Raw genomic sequence first — 20,952 nt, 5'->3', positions numbered from 1 at the left:
TGCATCTTACTTTCCTGTTCAACCTATTGGCTCTGATTTTGTAGCTAAACTACTGAATTTTTTTCATGGTTGTTTTGAGGACACCTTTTCAACTGATGGTAGCTTTGGATATTTATGTCAAATGATGGTAGTTTCCGCCATCTGTGTACAGTTAAGTGGCAAACTAACGTTGTAAAGTAAACATCATCAACACCTGCTGAAGCACACCCTCAGCTGGTGTCATGTTATCAGCTTGAACTAACCCGCAAACATATACTCCCTCCGTCCCAAAATAAGTGTCACTGATTTAGTACAAAGTCGGCACTTACTTTTTTGGGACGGAGGGATTATGTTATACCAGTTATTGCACATTTCCCAGATACCATGGTGGGCAGGAAAAGCACCACACAAACATAACCTTTATGAGCGTGAGCTGTTCTTTCTTCCCCTATGGTCGAACATTTTGCAGTTCTTATCTTATCCTTCTCCGCGGCCCCTTCTTCATATCAGCAGGCAACCTTGTTTATGTCTTGCCTTGCATCTAGACTCCAAACTTGAAGTACTCCAGACCTACTTGATAATTTGCTAGAACTCAAGTAATTGAACACTCTGAACCATTCTTCAGCGGTCCAACCGAGGCAACAAGAGTATCCATCCTTGCGCTGCTATGTTGCCATCGCACAACGGTATCAACAAGCTTGACAAGGATAGGTCAGGTGAACATCTGACATCCTCCGTGCTTCTTTCCCTGGAGTCATCTTAAATCTCCATCAAAGGCCTCTGTGATGAACTATGCTGATGAGCGTGGAATACACTGTGTGCCTCAAATAGCCAAACAGCCGAAAAATCCTCCTAGCATGTACCAGTCAGCAACAGCAGAACATGTTGCTACTACAGTAAATATGAGTGGTGCCAGAAATCCTAAGGCATGTTTACATGGCTTTTGGTGATCGCCAAACTTTTGGCGATGTTGAAGATGAAACCGAGGGCTACATGGAGCCGTCAAAGATTTTTGTGAAGAAGCAGGATCAACATGCTGGCTTGGAGCGATTCAGAAGATGGTTTTTGTGTGGAAATTTCACGAACCTAGGCCAAGAGCTCATGAAGAGAAGGCCCAAATCCATATAACTTCATATTAAAGTTAGTACAAAGTTGCGACACTTATTTTGAGACGGAGGAAATATTGATTAAAACCAGCTCTTACAAGAACTTCCTTAGTAGAATTTTCGTTCACCACTGATAGTTCCTAGTTGAGATATGTTTAGCATGTGATTTTTCGACAGAAACTCGTAGCAAGCTATATGATTGAATGTGGAGCCTGTATACAGGGATCCGAAATTAAAAGCAACGTATTTCTGTAACTGACTTTTTTTCTGCCTGGGTCATGTTCCACGAAACCTGCCGCTTAATCATACAAAGAATTCCGTGATCCAATACATTGGCATTTTGGGATGATGCACCTGATTTTGTAGTCATTGTTTTCATTTTTCCTGTCTTCAGGTGAGCTGTGTGAGTTGAGTATCTTTTTTTTTCATACTTATTTTTATAGGGATTTCTCAGTCATGTGTTTCCTGGCATCACGATACTATCATGATGTTTTTGCATATACTATGTCTTAATAGAACAAAATAGTTTTATGGTCTTCAACGTGCACATGGTTAGCTCAGTAGTTTATGGTGAACCAAGGGACCGGTGTTTTATGAGCAGAAAAATTCCAAATGTCTTGAAGCTTGCTGAAACAATTATTTCGGCAAAAGTGCAATGCACCTCAGCCAGCAGCCGGCACACGCAGCACCATAAAGCACTGAAACACAGGTCCCCGACAGATGAGCACCACAAAGCCAGAACACATGCTAAATGTTCACACTACTGGGACACCACCCATGCGAAATGATGAGAGAACATGCATGGGGGCCTTTCATCAGGAAGAACCAAATCCAATGTACAGACATGCCTAGCCTCAGCACACCAATTCAATCACCAGCACGCCCTCAGGAACCACACACCACATGGGACTCAAAAGAATGGCACGAATCATGGACACTATGGATAAGAAGACGGACCATCAGATCAAGGTTCAGAACTCCTCGACGGAGGCGGCTTCGCGGGGCACCTCATAGGCGTCTTTCTGCCTCAGCTTCTTCACGCCGGCGATGAAGCACACCTTGTCGGACCGGAAGCTCTCCAGGTTCACGGTGGTCACCTTCACCCACACCACCACCTTGGTCTTCATGCCCTCGATCGCCGAGAGCTTGCCCCGGGACAGGGTCGCCTTCACGCGGGTGGCGTACCGTATCATGGAGGAGTCCTTGAAGCTCACCTCGCAGGGCTTGGCCAGGTGCACCACCAGCCTCGAGCTCGTCTGGTCATACTCGTAGCAGATGATGTTCCGAGGGAAGAGGCCCGGTGGGAGGTTGTACTCGCGCAGCAGGTCAGAGAGGGACTTGTTTGGTTTGCCTGAAGAAGAAAGAAATAGGGTCAGTCACTTGTAGTCCATATATAGTAGACATTTATGTAGCAATTATTCAATTGTCACTAGCTAGAATTGCATAGACCTAATGGCAACATGTGAACCATGGCATGAGAATGCCACAAACATATTGACACGCAGAAGGGAATTCAGAAGCAGCAGCTTCGAGCGCTTTAGCAAAGTTCAAATATATGAAGATTGATGTATGTAAAGTGTAAATGCCCAATTATGTATACTACAAGACTGGAATTGCAGTGGAACGAAGTGTGAAAATGGGAAATTCATACGAAGGATTTTTTGATCAGAAGAAAGATGTCTCAGAGCAATGTATACTGTATACCTACTTAAACCAAAAAACAAACAAACTGGAAGGTACAATTGAAGATGGCCTGCAAGTGGCAAAAAACTTGCCAACGGATCTGTTTTGTGAGCATTCACATTTTATTTAACGAACTACTCCCTCCATTCAATATTATAATATGTTCTAACTCTTTTCTGAATCGGAAGTATGTAGACGCACTTTAGTACGTTTGTTCACTCATTTCAGGCCGTATGTAGTCCATATTGAAATATCCAAAACATCTTATAATAGTGAACGGCGGAAGTACTTCAGAACATTCACATTTTATTTAAGCAACTACTGTCTTTCCGCGCAATGTTTTCACGTGAGCGGTCGGATTGCGGATCCGAGTATACCACTAGTTGTTCGCAGCTTCCTGTAAGAGTACAGATTAGGGGCTGCTTAGAAGAAAACATTGATTAGAATATGCATTACAGACTACCAAATCAGCTGGTTGGTGCTTGCTAACCCCATGACAAGCTGAAGACAGCCTTGCTAATACCGCCAAAGACCTCAACAGACCCAGTGAAAAGATTGCAAGTAAAACAAGATGTTAGGTGAGCAAGTCCCCCCTGCTCTGCACTATCCTCCTAGGAGCTTTTGCATAATGGCGTCAACAAACATTGGACCCATTTCAGTTTGGCCCCCATGTGCATCAGCGTCACTCATTGTATTCGTAGCACTTTGCAGATCGAAAAGAGTACTTGGATTAGGGCTACAGGGACGGAGCCAGATCCAAATCGTGAAGAAACGCTATGTGGATGGATACAGTCGTATTAAAGAAAGCACTCAATTGTTTTGCTTTGGTGTTACGCGTCAGCAAGAAAAACAGCGTTGCTAACAGCGACGGACGAGTGTACTGAAGATGTTGATAAGACGACATGACATGTAGCTTCAGACTAACTGCTATTTTCTGAGCCACAAAGCAACCACTGAGCAGAAATTGGAGAAATAGTGGAGCAGAGCGATCGATAGTACAGTACCTTTGAGCTTCTCGAAGACCCATTTCGCCTTCTCCTCCACGGTGCTTGAGATGCGCTGCAGATCAGAAATTGTTGGGTTATTCGTTGTGATTTGTGAATGATGAACTGAACCACTTGGATGTTGGAACTACTAGAGTGTAGTAATAATTAAACTTAGAATGCACAGAAATGTACTACTACTGAGTTGGTACAGCGAATGCAGAAGTGTGATCGAATCAAATAATGATTTTCATATGGCAGTCCACTCGGAAAAAGGTTGCATATGAAAGCAAGAACTTTCGCTGGTCTTGGTGGGAAAAGGAACGAATCTAACCCGGCTTAAAGGGGGGAAGAATATAGGAGAAAGATCTGCAAATAAATGCATTCAAGAACTCAAAATTTTCTTGGTCAGTAGCAGTAACATGTGAACCACGAAATGTTGTCAGGCAGATTATTTCTGAACTGCAACGGCCTCAGAAAAAGATGAGGACAAGAAAAACAGAACACCGAGCAATAGAAAAGAATCCGTCCATCCATCCACCCCCGTGATAACGGAAACCCGTAAAAATCTCCCGGAAACAAGCAAGCGAACCGGGAAATCAGGGACGGCATTCTACCCGGTCCAAGAGATTCACCAAGAACGAGAAGAGACTCACCATGACGAACAAGAACAAAGCCACGAAGGCGAGAAAGATGACGGGGAAGGGTGTGGAGGAGCACTGACCGAGATGTCGCCGCCGATGGCGGAGAGCTCCTGCTTGGCCTTGCGGGGGATGGTGAAGCTGCCGAGCTTGGTGAGGGCCTTCTCCATCCTTCCTCGGCGCCAGCGTCGGCGAGGGGCGTGTGGACGCGGGCGCGGACGGCGGCTGGCTGTGGCGCGTGCGTGGGGTGCCGCGGGATGGGCGACAGACAGTGGACGGAACCGGGTTCAGAGCTGCGGCACGCTCCACAGGAGAGGAGCGGAATAAATAAAGAGCGGCTTTGTTCGGGGTTCCGAACCGTGGCGCCGGATCCCCTGCGAGCGTGCGGTGCGGGCTGGCTGTTTGTTTGGTGGGAGAAAAGGAAAGGAGAGAGTAAAGTCTATTTTAAATCCTGAACTCATATGGCTTGTCTGTATTAAACCCCAAACTCCAAATCCCTGAAATCTACACCCCCAACTTTTTAATCCTGGTCGTTAGCCACCTTAATGCCGTTTGAGGGGAGGATTAGGTGACGTGGCAGAGTGGAGGCCGGGTTTACCTAACTCTCTGCCTGTCTCTCTGTTGTAAGCGCGCGCTGGCTGTGGGTGGGGAAACAGAGCTAGGGTTCGCCGCGAGGGCTGGGTGGGGAACAGAGCTAGGGTTCGTCGAGCGACGGAGACTGGGCGGCGATTGGCGGCGCCGGCAACCATGTCGTTCTCCTCCGGAGCTTCATCTTCTTTGCGCGGCGGCGGGCTTAGCAGGAGAGGCGGGCAGCAAGCTGCGAGGTCGCCGGTGCCATATCGGGAGCAACCGATGGACTACGAGCCAGCTAGGAATTGCAGCCTTTGCGGGAAGAAGGCGCCGCGGTGGATCTCGTGGAGTAGGGCGAACCCTGGTAGGAGGTACTATTCGTGTGTGGATGCTGAGGTATGCTGTCCAATTTCTTTGAAATTTGTTCAATTTCTGAATCTCTGTCCGCCTCTGTTTCTGAATCTCTGTCCAATTTCTCTGAAATGTGTTTGTGAAACAAATAGCATGGCTTCATCGATTGGCATGACGGCCCGACGACGCCATTTCTACGTGGATTGCTTGGAGATCTTCGGGATAAAGTATGGAGTGTTGGGGAACGTAGTAATTTCAAAAAAATTTCTACGCACACGCAAGATCATGGTGATGCATAGCAACGAGAGGGGAGAGTGTGATCTACGTACCCTTGTAGATCGACAACGGAAGCGTTAGCACAACGTGGTTGATGTAGTCGTACGTCTTCACGGTCCAACCGATCCAAGCACCGTTACTCCGGCACCTCCGAGTTCTTGGCACACGTTCAGCTTGATGACGCACCCCGGGCTCCGATCCAGCAAAGCTTCGGGGAGGAGTTCTATCAGCACGACGGCATGGTGACGATCTTGATGTTCAACCGTCGCAGGGCTTCGCCTAAGCACCGCTACAATATGACCGAGGTGGAATATGATGGAGGGGGGCACCGCACACGGCTAAGGAACGATCACGAAGATCAACTTGTGTGTCTAGAGGTGCCCCCTGCCCCCGTATATAAAGGAGCAAGGGGGAGGGGGCGGCCGGCCTAGGAGGGGCGGGCCAAGGGGAGTCCTACTCCCACCGGGAGTAGGACTCCTTCCTTCCTTCCTTGTTGGAGTAGGAGAAGGGGAAAGAGGGGGAGAGGAAGAAGGAAAAGGGGATGCGCCCCTTGTCCAATTCGGACCAGAGGGGGGGCGCAGGCCTCCTTCCTTTTGGCCTCTCTCCTCTATTCCCGTATGGCCCAATAAGGCCCATATACTCCCCGGCGAATTCCCGTAACTCTCCGGTACTCCGAAAAATACCCGAATCACTCGGAACCTTTCCGATGTCCGAATATAGTCGTCCAATATATCGATCTTTACGTATCGACCATTTCGAGACTCCTCGTCATGTCCCCGATCTCATCCGGGACTCCGAACTCCTTCGGTACATCAAAACTCATAAACTCATAATATAACTGTCATCGAAACCTTAAGCGTGCGGACCCTAGGTTCGAGAACAATGTAGACATGACCGAGACATGTCTCCGGTCAATAACCAATAGCGGAACCTAGATGCTCATATTGGCTCCTACATATTCTACGAAGATCTTTATCGGTCAGACCGCATAACAACATACGTTGTTCCCTTTGTCATCGGTATGTTACTTGCCCGAGATTCGATCGTCGGTATCTCAATACCTAGTTCAATCTCGTTAACGGCAAGTCTCTTTACTCGTTCCGTAATACATCATCTCACAACTAACTCATTAGTTGCAATGCTTGCAAGGCTTATGTGATGTGCATTACCGAGAGGGCCCAGAGATACCTCTCCGACAATCGGAGTGACAAATCCTAATCTCGAAATACGCCAACCCAACATGTACCTTTGGAGACACTTGTAGAGCACCTTTATAATCACCCAGTTACGTTGTGACGTTTGGTGGCACACAAAGTGTTCCTCTGGCAAACGGGAGTTGCATAATCTCATAGTCATAGGAACATGTATAAGTCATGAAGAAAGCAATAGCAACATACTAAACGATCGGGTGCTAAGCTAATGGAATGGGTCATGTCAATCAGATCATTCACCTAATGATGTGATCCCGTTAATCAAAAATAACAACTCTTTGTCCATGGTTAGGAAACATAACCATCTTTGATTAACGAGCTAGTCAAGTAGAGGCATACTAGTGACACTCTGTTTGTCTATGTATTCACACATGTATTATGTTTCCGGTTAATACAATTCTAGCATGAATAATAAACATTTATCATGATATAAGGAAATAAATAATAACTTTATTATTGCCTCTAGGGCATATTTCCTTCAGTCTCCCACTTGCACTAGAGTCAATAATCTAGTTCACATCACCATGTGATTTAACACTAATAGTTCACATCTTTATGTGATTAGTTCACATCTTCATGTGACCAACACCCAAAGGGTTTACTAGATTCAGTAATCTAGTTCACATTGCTATGCGATTAACACCCAAAGAGTACTAAGGTGTGATCATGTTTTGCTTGTGAGAGAAGTTTAGTCAACGGGTCTGCCACATTCAGATCTGTATGTACCTTGCAAATTTCTATGTCAACAATGCTTTGCACAGAGCTACTCTAGCTAATTGCTTCCACTTTCAATATGTATCCAGATTGAGACTTAGAGTCATCTGGATTAGTGTCAAAACTTGCATCGACGTAACCCTTTACGACGAACCTTTTTGTCACCTCCATAATCGAGAAACATATCCTTATTCCACTAAGGATAATTTTGACCGATGTCCAGTGATCTACTCCTAGATCACTATTGTACTACCTTGCAGATGTGCTTCCCTCTGGATTAATGCTTCTGGAAGGTCTGAACCTTGATGGTGCAGTTTGAGAGCTTGATGTACCAGCTTGAGAGCTAGCTGCAGCTGTAGTTCTTGCAGCTTGGGTAGTAGATGGAGTTGTAGTTCTTGGAACTTGAGAGCTTGCTGGAGGTGTAGATCTTGATGCATCAGTCTGTGCTTGCTGCAAACAAAATATACCAATGAACAGATCAAAACTAGTTATGGTTTTGCATAGTTCAGAACAAAGAAAACACAGATAAATATGATTATGTTTTTGCATAGTTGAAGGAAAAACAATATAATTAGTACCTCTGCTGCCCTCTAATTTCTCCCTCTCTTTCCAAGATATGATTTAGTTTTCTGGGTTCTGTCTGCATTACTTTTACAACCACTTTTGTTGTGTCCCTTAAGCCCACAAGATCCACAAGTGATCTGTATGCCATGCTTGCTCATTTTTTTCCTTTGGGTGCTTCACCCTCTTCTCTCCTCCTGTCATTGTTTTTTTCTTGCTCCTGGCATGACAATGTATCCAGGTGCCACTGGCCTAGGGTTTTGAGAGACATGCCAGCTTTCTTCTCCTAAAATAGGTTGCAGACAATGCTCATATATTTTGTTGAATGTTTCAACCCAGTAGCACTTGTCAATGTAGTCTTCTATCTTTCTACCACACTTGTAGATAGCTGCAATGGCATGGCAACAAGGGAGGCCTGCCAGCTGAAAGTATCCACATGTACAAATCCTTCTTTCAACATGTACTATGTACTTTTTTTCCTGCCTTTCATGTGCCTGACCTCAAATCCCTCCTTGCCATTCTAGAGCACCTCAATGTACTGTGTCATTTTAATACTGACTTGTAGTTTCTTCAAAATACTTGGACAAATTTTTCCCTTCCACTTTACCCCTTTGGCTCTCTGCTCTTGCACTCTAACAAGCATCTTTTTCCTTATCATTTCTTCTTGTGTAATAATTGGATAGAACCTAGATTCTATGATGGCATTGTTAAATGACTCACAAAGATTATTGTCAACTGATTCACAGTTTGCTCCAGGTGGGAAAAAAGCCCTAGCCCAATGCTTTGGCTCTGTCCTCATGATATCCTTTGCACCTTTAGGAGTTAGTTGAGCAAGCTTGGCCTTATTGTAATTAAAATCCTCTCTGTTACCAGCCTTAGCAACTGCCCAGAATCTCTTTTGGTATTCATGGTCCTTGTGTTTCTTCCTCTAGTTGGCATATATGTGCCTTGCACACATCCTGTGCTCAGCCTTAGGCAAATAGTCCCTCATGCTATTGATCAAGCCCTAAAAAGAGTGAAAAGCTACATAAGTTTGTATGTACTAGTAACTAAGTTTGCATTAGTAAACAAAAGTAAGTAAGGTTGCATTAGTAAAGAAAACTAAGTAAACAAAAGTAAGTAAGGTTGCAGTACTAAAAAAGTAAGTAAGTAACCTACCTATGTTACCCTATCCTAGAGTGCCCTATGTCTCGCTTCGACGATGTGACTACACCAATTTCACCTACCCTATCATAGAGTGTCTTTTGTCTCGCTTCGACGATGTGACTACACCAATTTCACCTACCCTATCATAGAGTGCCTTTAGTCTCGCTTCGATGATGTGACTACACCAATTTCACCTACCCTATCATAGAGTGCCTTTTGTCTCGCTTCGATGATGTGACTACACCAATTCCACCTACCCTATCATAGAGTGCCTTTTGTCTCGCTTCGATGATGTGACTACACCAATTCCACCTACCCTATCATAGAGTGCATTTTGTCTCGCTTCGATGATGTGACTACACCAATTCCACCTACCCTATCATAGAGTGCATTTTGTCTCGCTTCGATGATGTGACTACACCTTTTTCACCTACCCTATCATAGAGTGCCTTTTGTCTTACACCACTAATAAAATGCATGCAGTAAATTAAATGTACCTTTTGTTGGTCAGAAATGAAGACCCATCCTTCTCCTTGGTCATTGATATCCAAGTCTTTGATTAAGAGTGCAATGAACCACTTCCAGCCGTCATTTGTCTCTTTCTCCACCACAGCCCATGCTACTGGGTACATCTGATTGTTAGCATCCCTAGCAATGGCAGCCAACAGTTCACCTTGACATGCTCCCTTGAAAAAGCATCCATCTAGTCCAATGACTCTCCTGCACCCTGCTTTGAACCCTTGCTTCATTGCATCAAAGCAAAAATAGAATTGTTGAAATATATTTAATTCCATCTCTATTGGATCTAAGGTAATGGCCACTGTGCTGCCAGGGTTGCTCCTAAGAAGTTCTAGTTGGTAATCAAAGACTTTTGTGTACTCACTTTTCGTCCCACACAAGAGCTTATCCAGCACAATTTTCTTTGCTGCCTTGCATTATGAAACTGACACATCAGCAAACATGTCTTTGAGCACTGTGGCTTTAATGCTGTCAATTTTCCATAGTGGATTTGCTAGGATAATGTGCTCATATCTCTTAGCAATCACTTTTGCAGTAACAAGTCTGTTCTCCCTGTTTTGTGCACAGTTGTGCTCATCTTCATAAGTGATGATCTGAAACCTAGAACATCTACTTGTCTTTGCAGCATACAACATCCAGGGGCAACCAGGCCAGTCACATTTAGCTCTTACCCTTTGCTCTTCAGATTTTGGGAAAGATATGCTCCTTTTGGTTGCAAGCCCATACCTCTTCAGTGCTTTCACCAATTGGTTCTTGCTTTTGAAAACCATTCCCAAACTAAAATGTGGAATTTCTGAATCAGGGTTAAACCTAACAAACTGGCTCTTCCTCCTAACAAACTGGCCATCTTCATCTTCATCATAGGAGTAGTCCTCATCAGAGGACTCAAACTCCATGTCATGTACTGCTTCTTCCACATTTGCCACTAGCTCAATAGGTACTGGACCAGTAGACTCCTTTGCAAACCATATTTCTGAAGCTCTCATCTTCTTCTTGAATTTTCTGGCATGCTTTCTCAACTCCACTACCTCTGATTCCTCCCCACTATCATCAGTATGTGCTAGATATTCAGGATCATCTGAATCTTCAGACTCTGAACAATTTCCTGCAGTTTCTGGAATTGAAGCTATATTTTGGCTAGCAACAATTGGCTGAGATGGATTGACAACTTGAGAGCCTTGGGAAAGAGCATCAACTCTGATATTGTGCTTCACAGGGCTGCTTATAATTTCAGTAACCACACCACCTTCATTAGGAACCAGGATATGTTCCAAAATGTCTTGCTCTGGTACTGCATTAACTGCCTGCACATTGCCTTGAACAATCTCTTCTTCTTCTGCAGTGATAACAACATCTGGTTCATCATCATTTTCCATCAGATCATCCAATTCATCTTCAAAATCAGAGCCACTAGCATCTTCTTCTGGCTCATCTTGTTCACCATTATACTCAACATATATGTCAGCAACCCCTGCATCAATAATGTGCTCTGACATTTGCATGCAACCTTCATCAGTATGCAGAAACAATAATCCATTTACTAACTGTCTCCCAGGCATGAGAAAATATATCTTCATACTATCTTTCACAGTCAAATGATCAGCTAAAAATCCTTTTAGCTCTGGCAGTGATAACTTATCCCTCTCAAGCACTGACATTGCAGTATCTCCCCCAACATAATCAAGGGATGGACCAATGCGGATGAACTCTCCCCCATAATGAAACCTGACATTCAAAACATCTGCTGGATCCATGATTTCAGAGAGCAAAGCCTACACAGTGCATTATTTACATTCAGTCAGTACACTTCAAATTCAGAAAAAAAAATTACATTCAGAAAGCTACTGTACAATTAACACACACATTCAGTGCTGTCCTAAGATGAAGCTACTGTACAATAAACACAAATAAAGCTGCTGCAGAACCAACCTACTACAGAGCATGCATGATTTAGCTCTACTAAATTCAGATGCCCTAAGATGAATTGACACCTTCAGGCAACACAACACAAAACTGTTAAAAAAGCTATAAAATTGATGAAACTTACAATGCATATCATGTATCAGTCCATGAATAAGTATAGCCCCCAAAACATGAGATTAAACGGGCAACAAAATCCCCCCCCCAAAACCCCACCTTTCACCCCCTGTAAAACCCTAAACCTAACTCGGGGAGGGAAGCAAAAAACACCACAGATGATTCACGTATGAACACGACGACGCACCTGCTACTTTGCCGTCGGCGTGGTCGTCGGAGGTCACCGCGATCATCCGCTCAGCGTCGCCATTGCCGCCGTGGGAGAAGGCGATGCGTCAGGAGAGAAGGGGATTGGGAGGGCGAGTGTGCGAGGACCGGAACGAGCTGGTCCGGCTCAACCACTTAGCATCTCCAGCGCCCGAGCAGGACCCACAAGTCAGCAATCCCATCCTCCCCCCCATTTGGATACTGCAACAAGGGCGAAAACGACCGGGATTAGAGAGTTGGGGGTGTGGATTTCAGGGATTTGGAGTTTGGGGTTTAAAACAGACGAGCCGTACGAGTTCAGGGTTTAAAATAGACTTTACTCGAAAGGAGACGTTGGAATTGGTGGATGGCTGCCGAGTTTCAGTTAGTACTCCTACTATCCACGCCCAAATTTGAACTGGAATTGAAGAAGTGATCAACCCAATTTGGGCGCTCAGCGAGGAGGAGGATCGCGTGAGCCGGGGCTGCGGTTTGAGACGTGCACGGACCCAAAACTTGGAAAGTTCCCAGATCTAACAGCGAACCGCGTAACGGGAGCCAAGCGTATGCCGCATCACAGCTGGGGAGGCATCGCGCTTACTTGGGTGCCATTTACTAGAGTAGTACAACGAACGGCTGTTTCCCCATATTTTTGCACGGCCAAGAGCATGGCGCCTCACCGTTGTCGTTGTTGGTCCATTGCATTGCAGTTTGCAAGCCAGCCGCGCCGTGCACACAATTTGCCCTCCGCCACGCACAGACACAGCCTCGGCGTGCAAACGCCCGATTCTGATCAACGAAGGGGGCCGTGCTATGACCGAGCAGTGGTCAGCATGTTATCCAAGCAAAAGCGGCACAAGCAGAAGGTATCTATCTACGACGTACTCCTATAGTCCATCTGGACAAAGTCCTTGTCATTCACGGCTATCTTCCACCTAGCTACTGCTCTTTCTTTGTCGTCCCACTCGTTTGGTCGTTATTGTACTACCAAAGTAAAAGAGATAAAGGGAAGACACAAATGATTCTCTTCATCTGTTGCAATGTGGGAGACCCACTTATATACAGTCTGAAGGGGTGTGTTGGGGAGACACCCCTTCCCCAACAGACACCTCCTGGGAGGCATCCCTCCCATACAATTGATCACATATTTTATTTCTTAACACCCCCCTTGATCAATTCGTCATTTGTATATTGCAATCCAAAAACTCCTCCTAAAAACCCTGTGGGAAAATTTTGAGGAGAAACATTATAACGATATGCCACCAAAAACTCCTTTAAAAACCCAGTGGCAAAAATACAAGGAGAAACCATATGACATACGTCCGCACTTGTATTTATATTGTCTCGTTAAAAACCTTATATGAGAAACCATCATGGAAAACTCATAAAGGAAAAAAGAGTACAATATGAGTGATCACAAGACCACCAACGGGTTATAATTTGGGATTTACTCCCCCTGAACTTTGCAAACCTCAAGGTTATTTGATACCAAATCCACGAACCTAGTTCTGGAATATAAACATTGGTAGAGATATAGTGAATATCAAAATAATTTGTTTGCAAATTACCCTCTTACATTTCTGTAACTCGTGAGGATAAATATAACCCGTAAGCAATACAAGTGACATTATCTTGGTAGATAATGATAATCTCCACATGATTTCACATGTGGCCAATCATTCTAGAAGTCATCTACATTTTGTGATGCTTCAAATAAAATAGAATGATCACTGGAAGGACTCGTTTAGAGTCTATTCTAAAGGCTTCCCTCAAAATACTCTTCTAGCAAACCCAGTCTTTGATATGGCATTGTGGGATCAGATGATTTGCCACTATCAATATATCAAACCATGGTCCCATCTTGATTTTTCGGATGAAATTGATCAAGACCCTTTGTGCCCTGGATATATCCGAGGATATTCCTTACACAAACCTTATACCTTTCGGGAAATTGCACTCTCAATAATTTGCCAAAAACTATAGTGTTAGGCCTGACATATTTTGCAAGATATATGAGTGCTTCGATGGTATTTAGATATGGCAATTCATGCCCCACTATCACTTCACCATCTCCCCTATGTCTCAAGGATTTGTATCCCATATTAGGTATAACATGACCATATGTGTCTTTGATATAATATATCCATATTGAACTTCTCCAATACTTTCGGATATATGAAGACTGATATCTTAGGGGGATATGCTCAAGTCATAAACTTAGCATAATTTGGTTTAACCCAAATATCCGTCTTAAGATGATTGTGTGTATTTCATGTCTTATATAGGCTTTGATGATAAGATCATCGACACCACAAAATAAGGTGATGTAAAATCCAATCCAGGATTTCTTCATGAATACACGTCAACAATCATTAGTATGAGAGTAATCCTTGTCAAGGAATAACTCACTCGGTCGGTTGCACCACACAATTCTCCGACTACTTCAAGTCATAGAATGACTTCAGAAGTTCCACACATGCATGTTGCGATTTACCTTTGGATTCAGAATATTAAGTCATTCAATGACTTCAATATATACATCCAAAATACCCATGGGAGAGTATGTAGACATTACATACATCAACCGTATGGATCTGTACTGCCATTAACATTCAGTATCGAAACATAATTCCACTCATACCAAGAAGGTATGCTACATCGTAACCGATGTCGGGTCTCTGCGAAAAACCCTTGTGCTACACGCTTCGCTTTCTCACCACCTCATTTATTTTCGTTTTCAAACGAAAATTCACTTCTCTTCCCTCTGGAAGATACTTATGAGGAGCAGGTTTTACAATGGTAAATACCTCTCTTTTGATGAGCGAGTGCCACTCTTCCTTAATTGCTCCCTTTCATTTGAACCAATATAAGTGCAACAACACTCTCCATGGATTTGGTTCAGGGCCCAAAAGGATTCTAGCAATTCTCGAGAAGAATTTTATGTCGACATATGTAGACTTTCTCATATACTGTTTTTAATGATCAATTTCATTTTGTGGAATTCTCATTATGCCTCTTAACTCCTTGTGATTTCCCACAACAACGGAGTCAAGGTGTTTCGATGTCTCAACACCTAAAAATGTGTGCACATATGTGTTGGACTTTGGATGTCGCGCATCCCTCATGTGTCATTCAACCGAGGTTGAATCATATTTACTGATCGAGGAGGCAATCTCCTCCGTTTCTGCTGAAACATATGAGAACTTAATCTCATGCGACCAGAATTCTCCCCCTCTTGCTCTCATCTAGGGAGACGAGTGGTTTATTAGGTACCTCCAGTCGTTCTGGTACTTGACCATAGTGACACCTTTGTCATCAGTAAATATACTTGGCAGATTATTTGATATATGCTGCAAATTTCTCATAACTTGAACCTGCAGTTTAGATTCTTAAGTACGTGGACAAAATGTCTATGACATTTCTTATACATTTCCTGGTATTCTTTGTGGTACTCATCTTCCCCTAATGCCAGAAAATGTTCTTATTGCAAAAGCAATCAGCGTATGGGCTGCAAATAACTCCCTTGTAAGGGTTAAGGTATTCGGCGGATTAACGAACATACCACAGTTATTCCTCACATAGGTCCCAACCATATGTGATGGCCCATGATGTACGCTGGGGTGGTGACACCGGTATGCAACCGAATTACCGCAGATGGGAAATCCTTTAGTTATTTCCACGTACAAACTGCAAGGGGGTGCAGTATCATTTGATCTCATTTAGACCAAATATGCGGAGTGTGAGACCGCATGCTACCATTAGCAAAATTTTGGTAAATCACAATTCTGCAACATTGGCTATGCAATATTGAATCTCTTTCATAAGAGATCAAGCCAAACCATTCTGGTTATGTACTATATACTGAATATAACCATTGAATGCTCGTGAACCAAGTTCAACGACATTACTATTCCAATGGAATTATCCCACCTGAGGATAATTTGCTCTAAATTCATCAATGTGAGCAACTAATTCAGTAAACACATGGTTTTGTGTGAATGATACACATCTAAGACCATCTTTTAGATACGTCTATGAACACCATGAAGTACCAACATAACCCAGATAATGGTTGAATAATCCAAACATATTCTTGAATGCAATCAAGAGTATTGGATGGCTCATTTCAAATTTTAAGGTGAGAGTGCCTTAAAATTAATTCCCCGATGTCACATGTAGTGCACAAAACAATCTGATGATTGTTGGGAATATTGCAACTTGTCAAGTTGTAGCCAACAGAATTGTCAATAATTTCTCTAACCGTCCAATATCATGATGATAAAGGAGGAAAAATTATTACGTATGCAACAAGATTGAGTATAAACTAATTCATACACTCAATTATCTCAACTATCATGTCCGAGGGACAAGATGTTGCAATTTATACTATATGTAGTATTACAATTATAGGCCAATGATATTTAGGGATAACTAGGAGACTACACGAGATCTCCAAAATATATTTGGAATATCATTCCACAAGCATATCATTAATATAGAGGAGTCCATTCTCCTTCTACCATGCCAGCGTATTTTCTGGTCATTTCCTTTTAAAGTAGAACTTCAAACTTATCCCATTAAAATCATTTGCCTCGAGTGAGTCGGTGGTATGATTAATCCAATACTTGACCAACTCAATCATTGGTACGATATTTCGTACAACCGCCACTTTGACAAACTTGAAAGTTGTCATTATGATCATTTAGATTAAATGACCCATTCCCTTTTGAGTTATACACTCCATTTCTTCTTGTCATTTTTCTCCACTTTACATTCAACTCCTCGTGGTTCTTTAACCACAAAATTGCTTAGTACTATAAGCACTAGCATAAATTTCAGGTAATGGTATAGCACCCGTTAGGGTGTACCAGTTGATTCTTCACAAGAAGTTCATCATATTTTTACCCTGAAATAAAGATGGTGTTCCATTTACCTTCATAGAAGAATGTAAAGTACAGTAAGGACATACAATCAGATCAAGATCTGAGACTGCCTTATCATATAATCTCAACTTAGTGTTGATTTATAGACAACAAAATTATAAGCCTCAACGGACACGAATTCCTGACAACGAATGGATAATCATTCATGTAATGCTTATAACAATATATCTCGCCTCAATGAAGGCTCAAAGGGAAAATGGATATTCATCATCCATTACATACTCAGTTTGAGAACTGAGCCATTGCGATGGCACATAAATGCAAATATGCATATTCTTAGATAGCCATGACATTTTCTGCAGGTGCAGTTTCTTTGGAAACAAGGCTCCAGGTCGACAAAATCTTTAATGTCCATGACCCATCTTAAATAGTTACTCCCACCAAATGTCATCTCATCGCATTTCCTTTCCAAAAAGGTCAGCCATATGTTGCATGAAATTCTCATGCATTAATTTACCTTCTGTAAATTAAATAGGATGAAAATGCTATGGCTAAGCATAGTCATGCTGATGGTGATTCTTAGTGACCCATAGGGCAAACCTCCCAGAAGTACACCACAATGTGGTGTGGATCTTCCAAGTAAAGTTAGTCACCTCAAAAGGGACAAACCTTTAATTTCCTTAAAACACATAGAGGTAGTCGACCACCTAGTGGTGCCTTACTCTTATGGACAGTTCCCATTGATCATAGCCTTCACAACCTTACATATCTATAACACATGAAGGTAATCACCATAAAAAATGGCATAAACCTCTCAGTTGTGCATAAACTTAATTCATAGCTATGATGGCATCTCATAAGGTGTGTATGCATGTAAGTTAATCACCAAAATATGCAAGTGTTTTGCATAATTCTCTTCATAGCATAATATGCAGCATAGTCACCAATGCCTTGGATTCATCTCCCGATGGAGTATGTGACACTATAGTCACAACCAATAACAATTGCTATGAAATTGACAAGTATTTGGGAAAATATCATGAAAGTAGGCACCGACAATGTAGGCCCCATAATGGCTATGTCATAAGTTTTGTGCCTTCATTTTTGCTTTGAACACATGGAGATAATCACTACTAAGTAGTGTAGACCTCACTCTTATGGAGCTTCTCACAATTTTGTGTTAATTAAAAACACATTGAAGGTAATCACCACATGGTGGTGTAGACCTCACAGTTGTGAACAAAATTGATTCGTTCCATAATGCAAACCATAAGTTGTGTGCAAAATTGAAGGTAGTCACTATGTCAGAAAGACATAATATAGACCTCACAATAACATTGGATAATCTGCAATTAAGTAGTAGGTACCATTTGTCGATTCTTTATGACAAATGTAAATTTGACATAGTCAGGCAATTTCATACACTTCACTCTACTTTATGTTTCCCAAATTTGCAAGCAAATTCCATATTCTATGCGAATAATGAAATCAACATATTGTTGGGCAACCGTATTACTCATGCATGTAATACAAATAAATGCAGAAGTATAAACATACTTGTGCAACATATATGAGGACTTGGAAGGCCTCAAACGATCATTTCACATCATGCATAATCAATTATTATGCAATTCAGCAAGACCCAATGGTTTGTATATTTGCTCTGAAGCCTAGGGCATAAAACGCAAATAACAATAACCTTATGGTTAAATTGCTGAAAAACAGTACGCCTTCGGGCTAAACTGTTAAGATTTTAAGTCCAACTGTCATGACAGCTCGTTTGCAATTTTCAATAAGACTGAGGGCTAACCTTCATGGTCTTATAAGCTCGAGGGCAGAAACCGAAACTGCAAGGACTTATACAGGATTATAGAATAATCCAAGGGCTAATTGTAAAATAGCCAAGGAGATAGGCTTCTCCGTCTTCCCGTGCGGTTACCAATTCCATGGGGAAAAATAACCGCCCACCGTCGGTATGGTTCAGGCGCGCCGGAGCGCTTTATCTCACGGCGAACTGGCTGCCACGGGATCGAGGCCGAGCCACAAATGAGGGTTGCTTGCGCATCAGAAACTGCCTCCGCGCCAGGATTCGCGGTCGCCGCGAGTGCGACGCCGGCCATGAAGACGCCACCGCGTTGCTACACAGCAAGCCGGCTGCCATGGAGGGTGTCGTCGTCTGCCGCAACACCGATTTGGGGTCGTAGTCGGTCGGACTTACCAGAGTACCACTGCGTCGTCGAAGAAGAACTACGCCATGGCTGTTCATGCATCCTCGACGAGGTCACAGCCGGTTGAGCGACATAGTGGCCGTAGTTGTTGACTTCCGTTCGTCCGTTGGTCTTGTTCCCAATGCATTGAAGCCACAACAGAATTGGTTAGCATATTTATTTAATCAAAACGAGAACAGTCGAATGAGACATCTATTAATCCATCAGGATCAATTCCTCTGATCTTTCTTAGAGAGAAGTTTGGCGTCTGCAGCCGATCGCTCCTGGATATCGTGGTTGCTATTTAGCGCCACCGGCGACAACCGGCGACGTCGCGTCTCGCGCGGAAGTGCGCGACGAGATTCGCCTGGTCGATGGGGAGTCGCCGTCTCGCCTTGCGCCTCCGCAGTGTGCCGGCACCCCTCCGTAAGGAGCCGTGGCCGAGTGCCACCACGCCAGATATCGATCCTCGGAACATACAAGAGAAATCAATGAATTCATCACAAGAAGACAAAAATGGAATCACGCCACGGATTAGAAACCGTTTGGTTGATTAATTCCCTTTTGTACGCGATCTCGTCGTGAACTCGGCAGTTGCCGATCAAGATCGCCTTCTCCTGATCGATTTCTCCAACGGATGCATGTATGCCTATGCATGCTCCTCTTGGCCGTAGATGACTAGCGCCGCCTTGTTCTGTTTCTGTAGCGTAGTCGCTGCGCGTTCCATTGTAGCATGCTGCCGACGGCGACCAAAGGCTCGTGTCTGGTCGATAGAGTCTATCTGCTGATAACGTATTGTACTACCAAAGTAAAAGAGACAAAGGGAAGACATAAATGATTCTCTTCATCTGTTGCAATGTGGGAAACCCACTTATATACAGTCTGAAGGGGTGTGTTGGGGAGACACTCCTTCTCCAACAGACACCTCCTGGGAGGCATCCCTCCCATACAATTGATCACATATTTTATTTCTTAACAGTCGTGTGGTCTTGCGCGGCGCCCCCACCCGTAAGCTGCACACCTGGCTGCAACCATCACATAAACGCTTGTCAGTTTTTGAGGTGTGCTCTCACTACTTGGACCACTTGGCTTAGGAGTCTACTCTTGTTTCTCGGCAAATTACTTGTATTACTCATGTAGCATCATCTTTTTCTCGTGGTTTTCACCGGTTTTCATCAAATGTTGGTTTTCTTAGCAAATTACTCGTATCGCCCATATGAAGTACCTAGATTAGCTACATTTGATCCTCCCAATGTTTGGTTAGAAGATGCCCCTGAACTCTGTAATCTCCATGCTTGTAAACGATGCCAGGATTCTCATGAATGAATGAAAGAGGTTTGAAGTGTAAAATAAACTCTTCATCAACTTGCATATGGTTGGTGTGTTGTCGATTTGATCGACTACACATATTTATTAATTGTTCAAAAAGTCAACAAGTTTACCAAAGCATGAAAGTTAGTAAAAGGAATACATAAACCTTGGATTCAAATTCAACACAAAATTACTTTGAAAACTTGGTAGGGGCTGCGCGAACACATAGCCCCTCTATCACGAACTACAACGTCCACTTTCCCACAAAAAGAAGATGGTAGATCAACATAGATCAACGCACTCACAAAGTGCAATGTGAGCCATTGATCTAGACCATGATCCTTATTGATCACTCATAGACACCGTCCAGGTAAGTAGGTTTCAAAGTTGCCGACCCTCCACTTATATAGATGCCTTTCCTGATTAGATCTTCACAGTGTTTCCACGTGGGTCTAAACTAGACGCAATCACTAGTTTCAAACTGGTCACACACGTTGGCTAACCAGTATTTTCTAACCCATCTGCGTCAGAAAGGCCGAGGTATCCAAGAGACCAATTGTACATATAGCCCATTAACACAAGTACACA

The 20,952-nt window shown here is 43.3% G+C and overlaps 1 protein-coding gene and 1 pseudogene across 1 annotated transcript; both read right to left on the bottom strand.

The window, feature by feature from the left end:
• Positions 1-1,698: 1,698 nt before the first annotated feature.
• On the bottom strand, positions 1,699-4,740 carry LOC123085034 (uncharacterized protein At5g01610). The gene is made up of 3 exons (XM_044506592.1): positions 4,476-4,740; positions 3,773-3,827; positions 1,699-2,436 (listed from the first exon to the last, which is right to left on the bottom strand). The coding sequence occupies exons 1-3, from the start codon at positions 4,560-4,562 to the stop codon at positions 2,057-2,059; spliced, it is 522 nt and encodes a 173-aa protein (XP_044362527.1). The 5' UTR covers positions 4,563-4,740; the 3' UTR covers positions 1,699-2,056.
• A 15,830-nt stretch (positions 4,741-20,570) lies between these two features.
• Positions 20,571-20,742, bottom strand: LOC123088699 (uncharacterized; annotated as a pseudogene).
• Between the last annotated feature and the right edge of the window lie 210 nt (positions 20,743-20,952).

This window comes from Triticum aestivum, chromosome 4A, assembly GCF_018294505.1.
Source record: "Triticum aestivum cultivar Chinese Spring chromosome 4A, IWGSC CS RefSeq v2.1, whole genome shotgun sequence".
NCBI classification, from domain to species: Eukaryota; Viridiplantae; Streptophyta; class Magnoliopsida; order Poales; family Poaceae; genus Triticum; species Triticum aestivum.
This window is presented reverse-complemented; position numbering and strand designations above follow the sequence as displayed.

Bases quoted from the DNA above. Each gene is read 5' to 3' on its own strand.
- LOC123085034 (XM_044506592.1), bottom strand. From the start codon at position 4,562: ATGGAGAAGGCCCTCACCAAGCTCGGCAGCTTCACCATCCCCCGCAAG. The intron at 3,828-4,475 runs GTCAGTGCTCCT...TCTGATCTGCAG, and splicing joins CCATCGGCGGCGACATCTCG to CGCATCTCAAGCACCGTGGA. The intron at 2,437-3,772 runs GTACTGTACTAT...TTTCTTCTTCAG, and splicing joins GGTCTTCGAGAAGCTCAAAG to GCAAACCAAACAAGTCCCTC.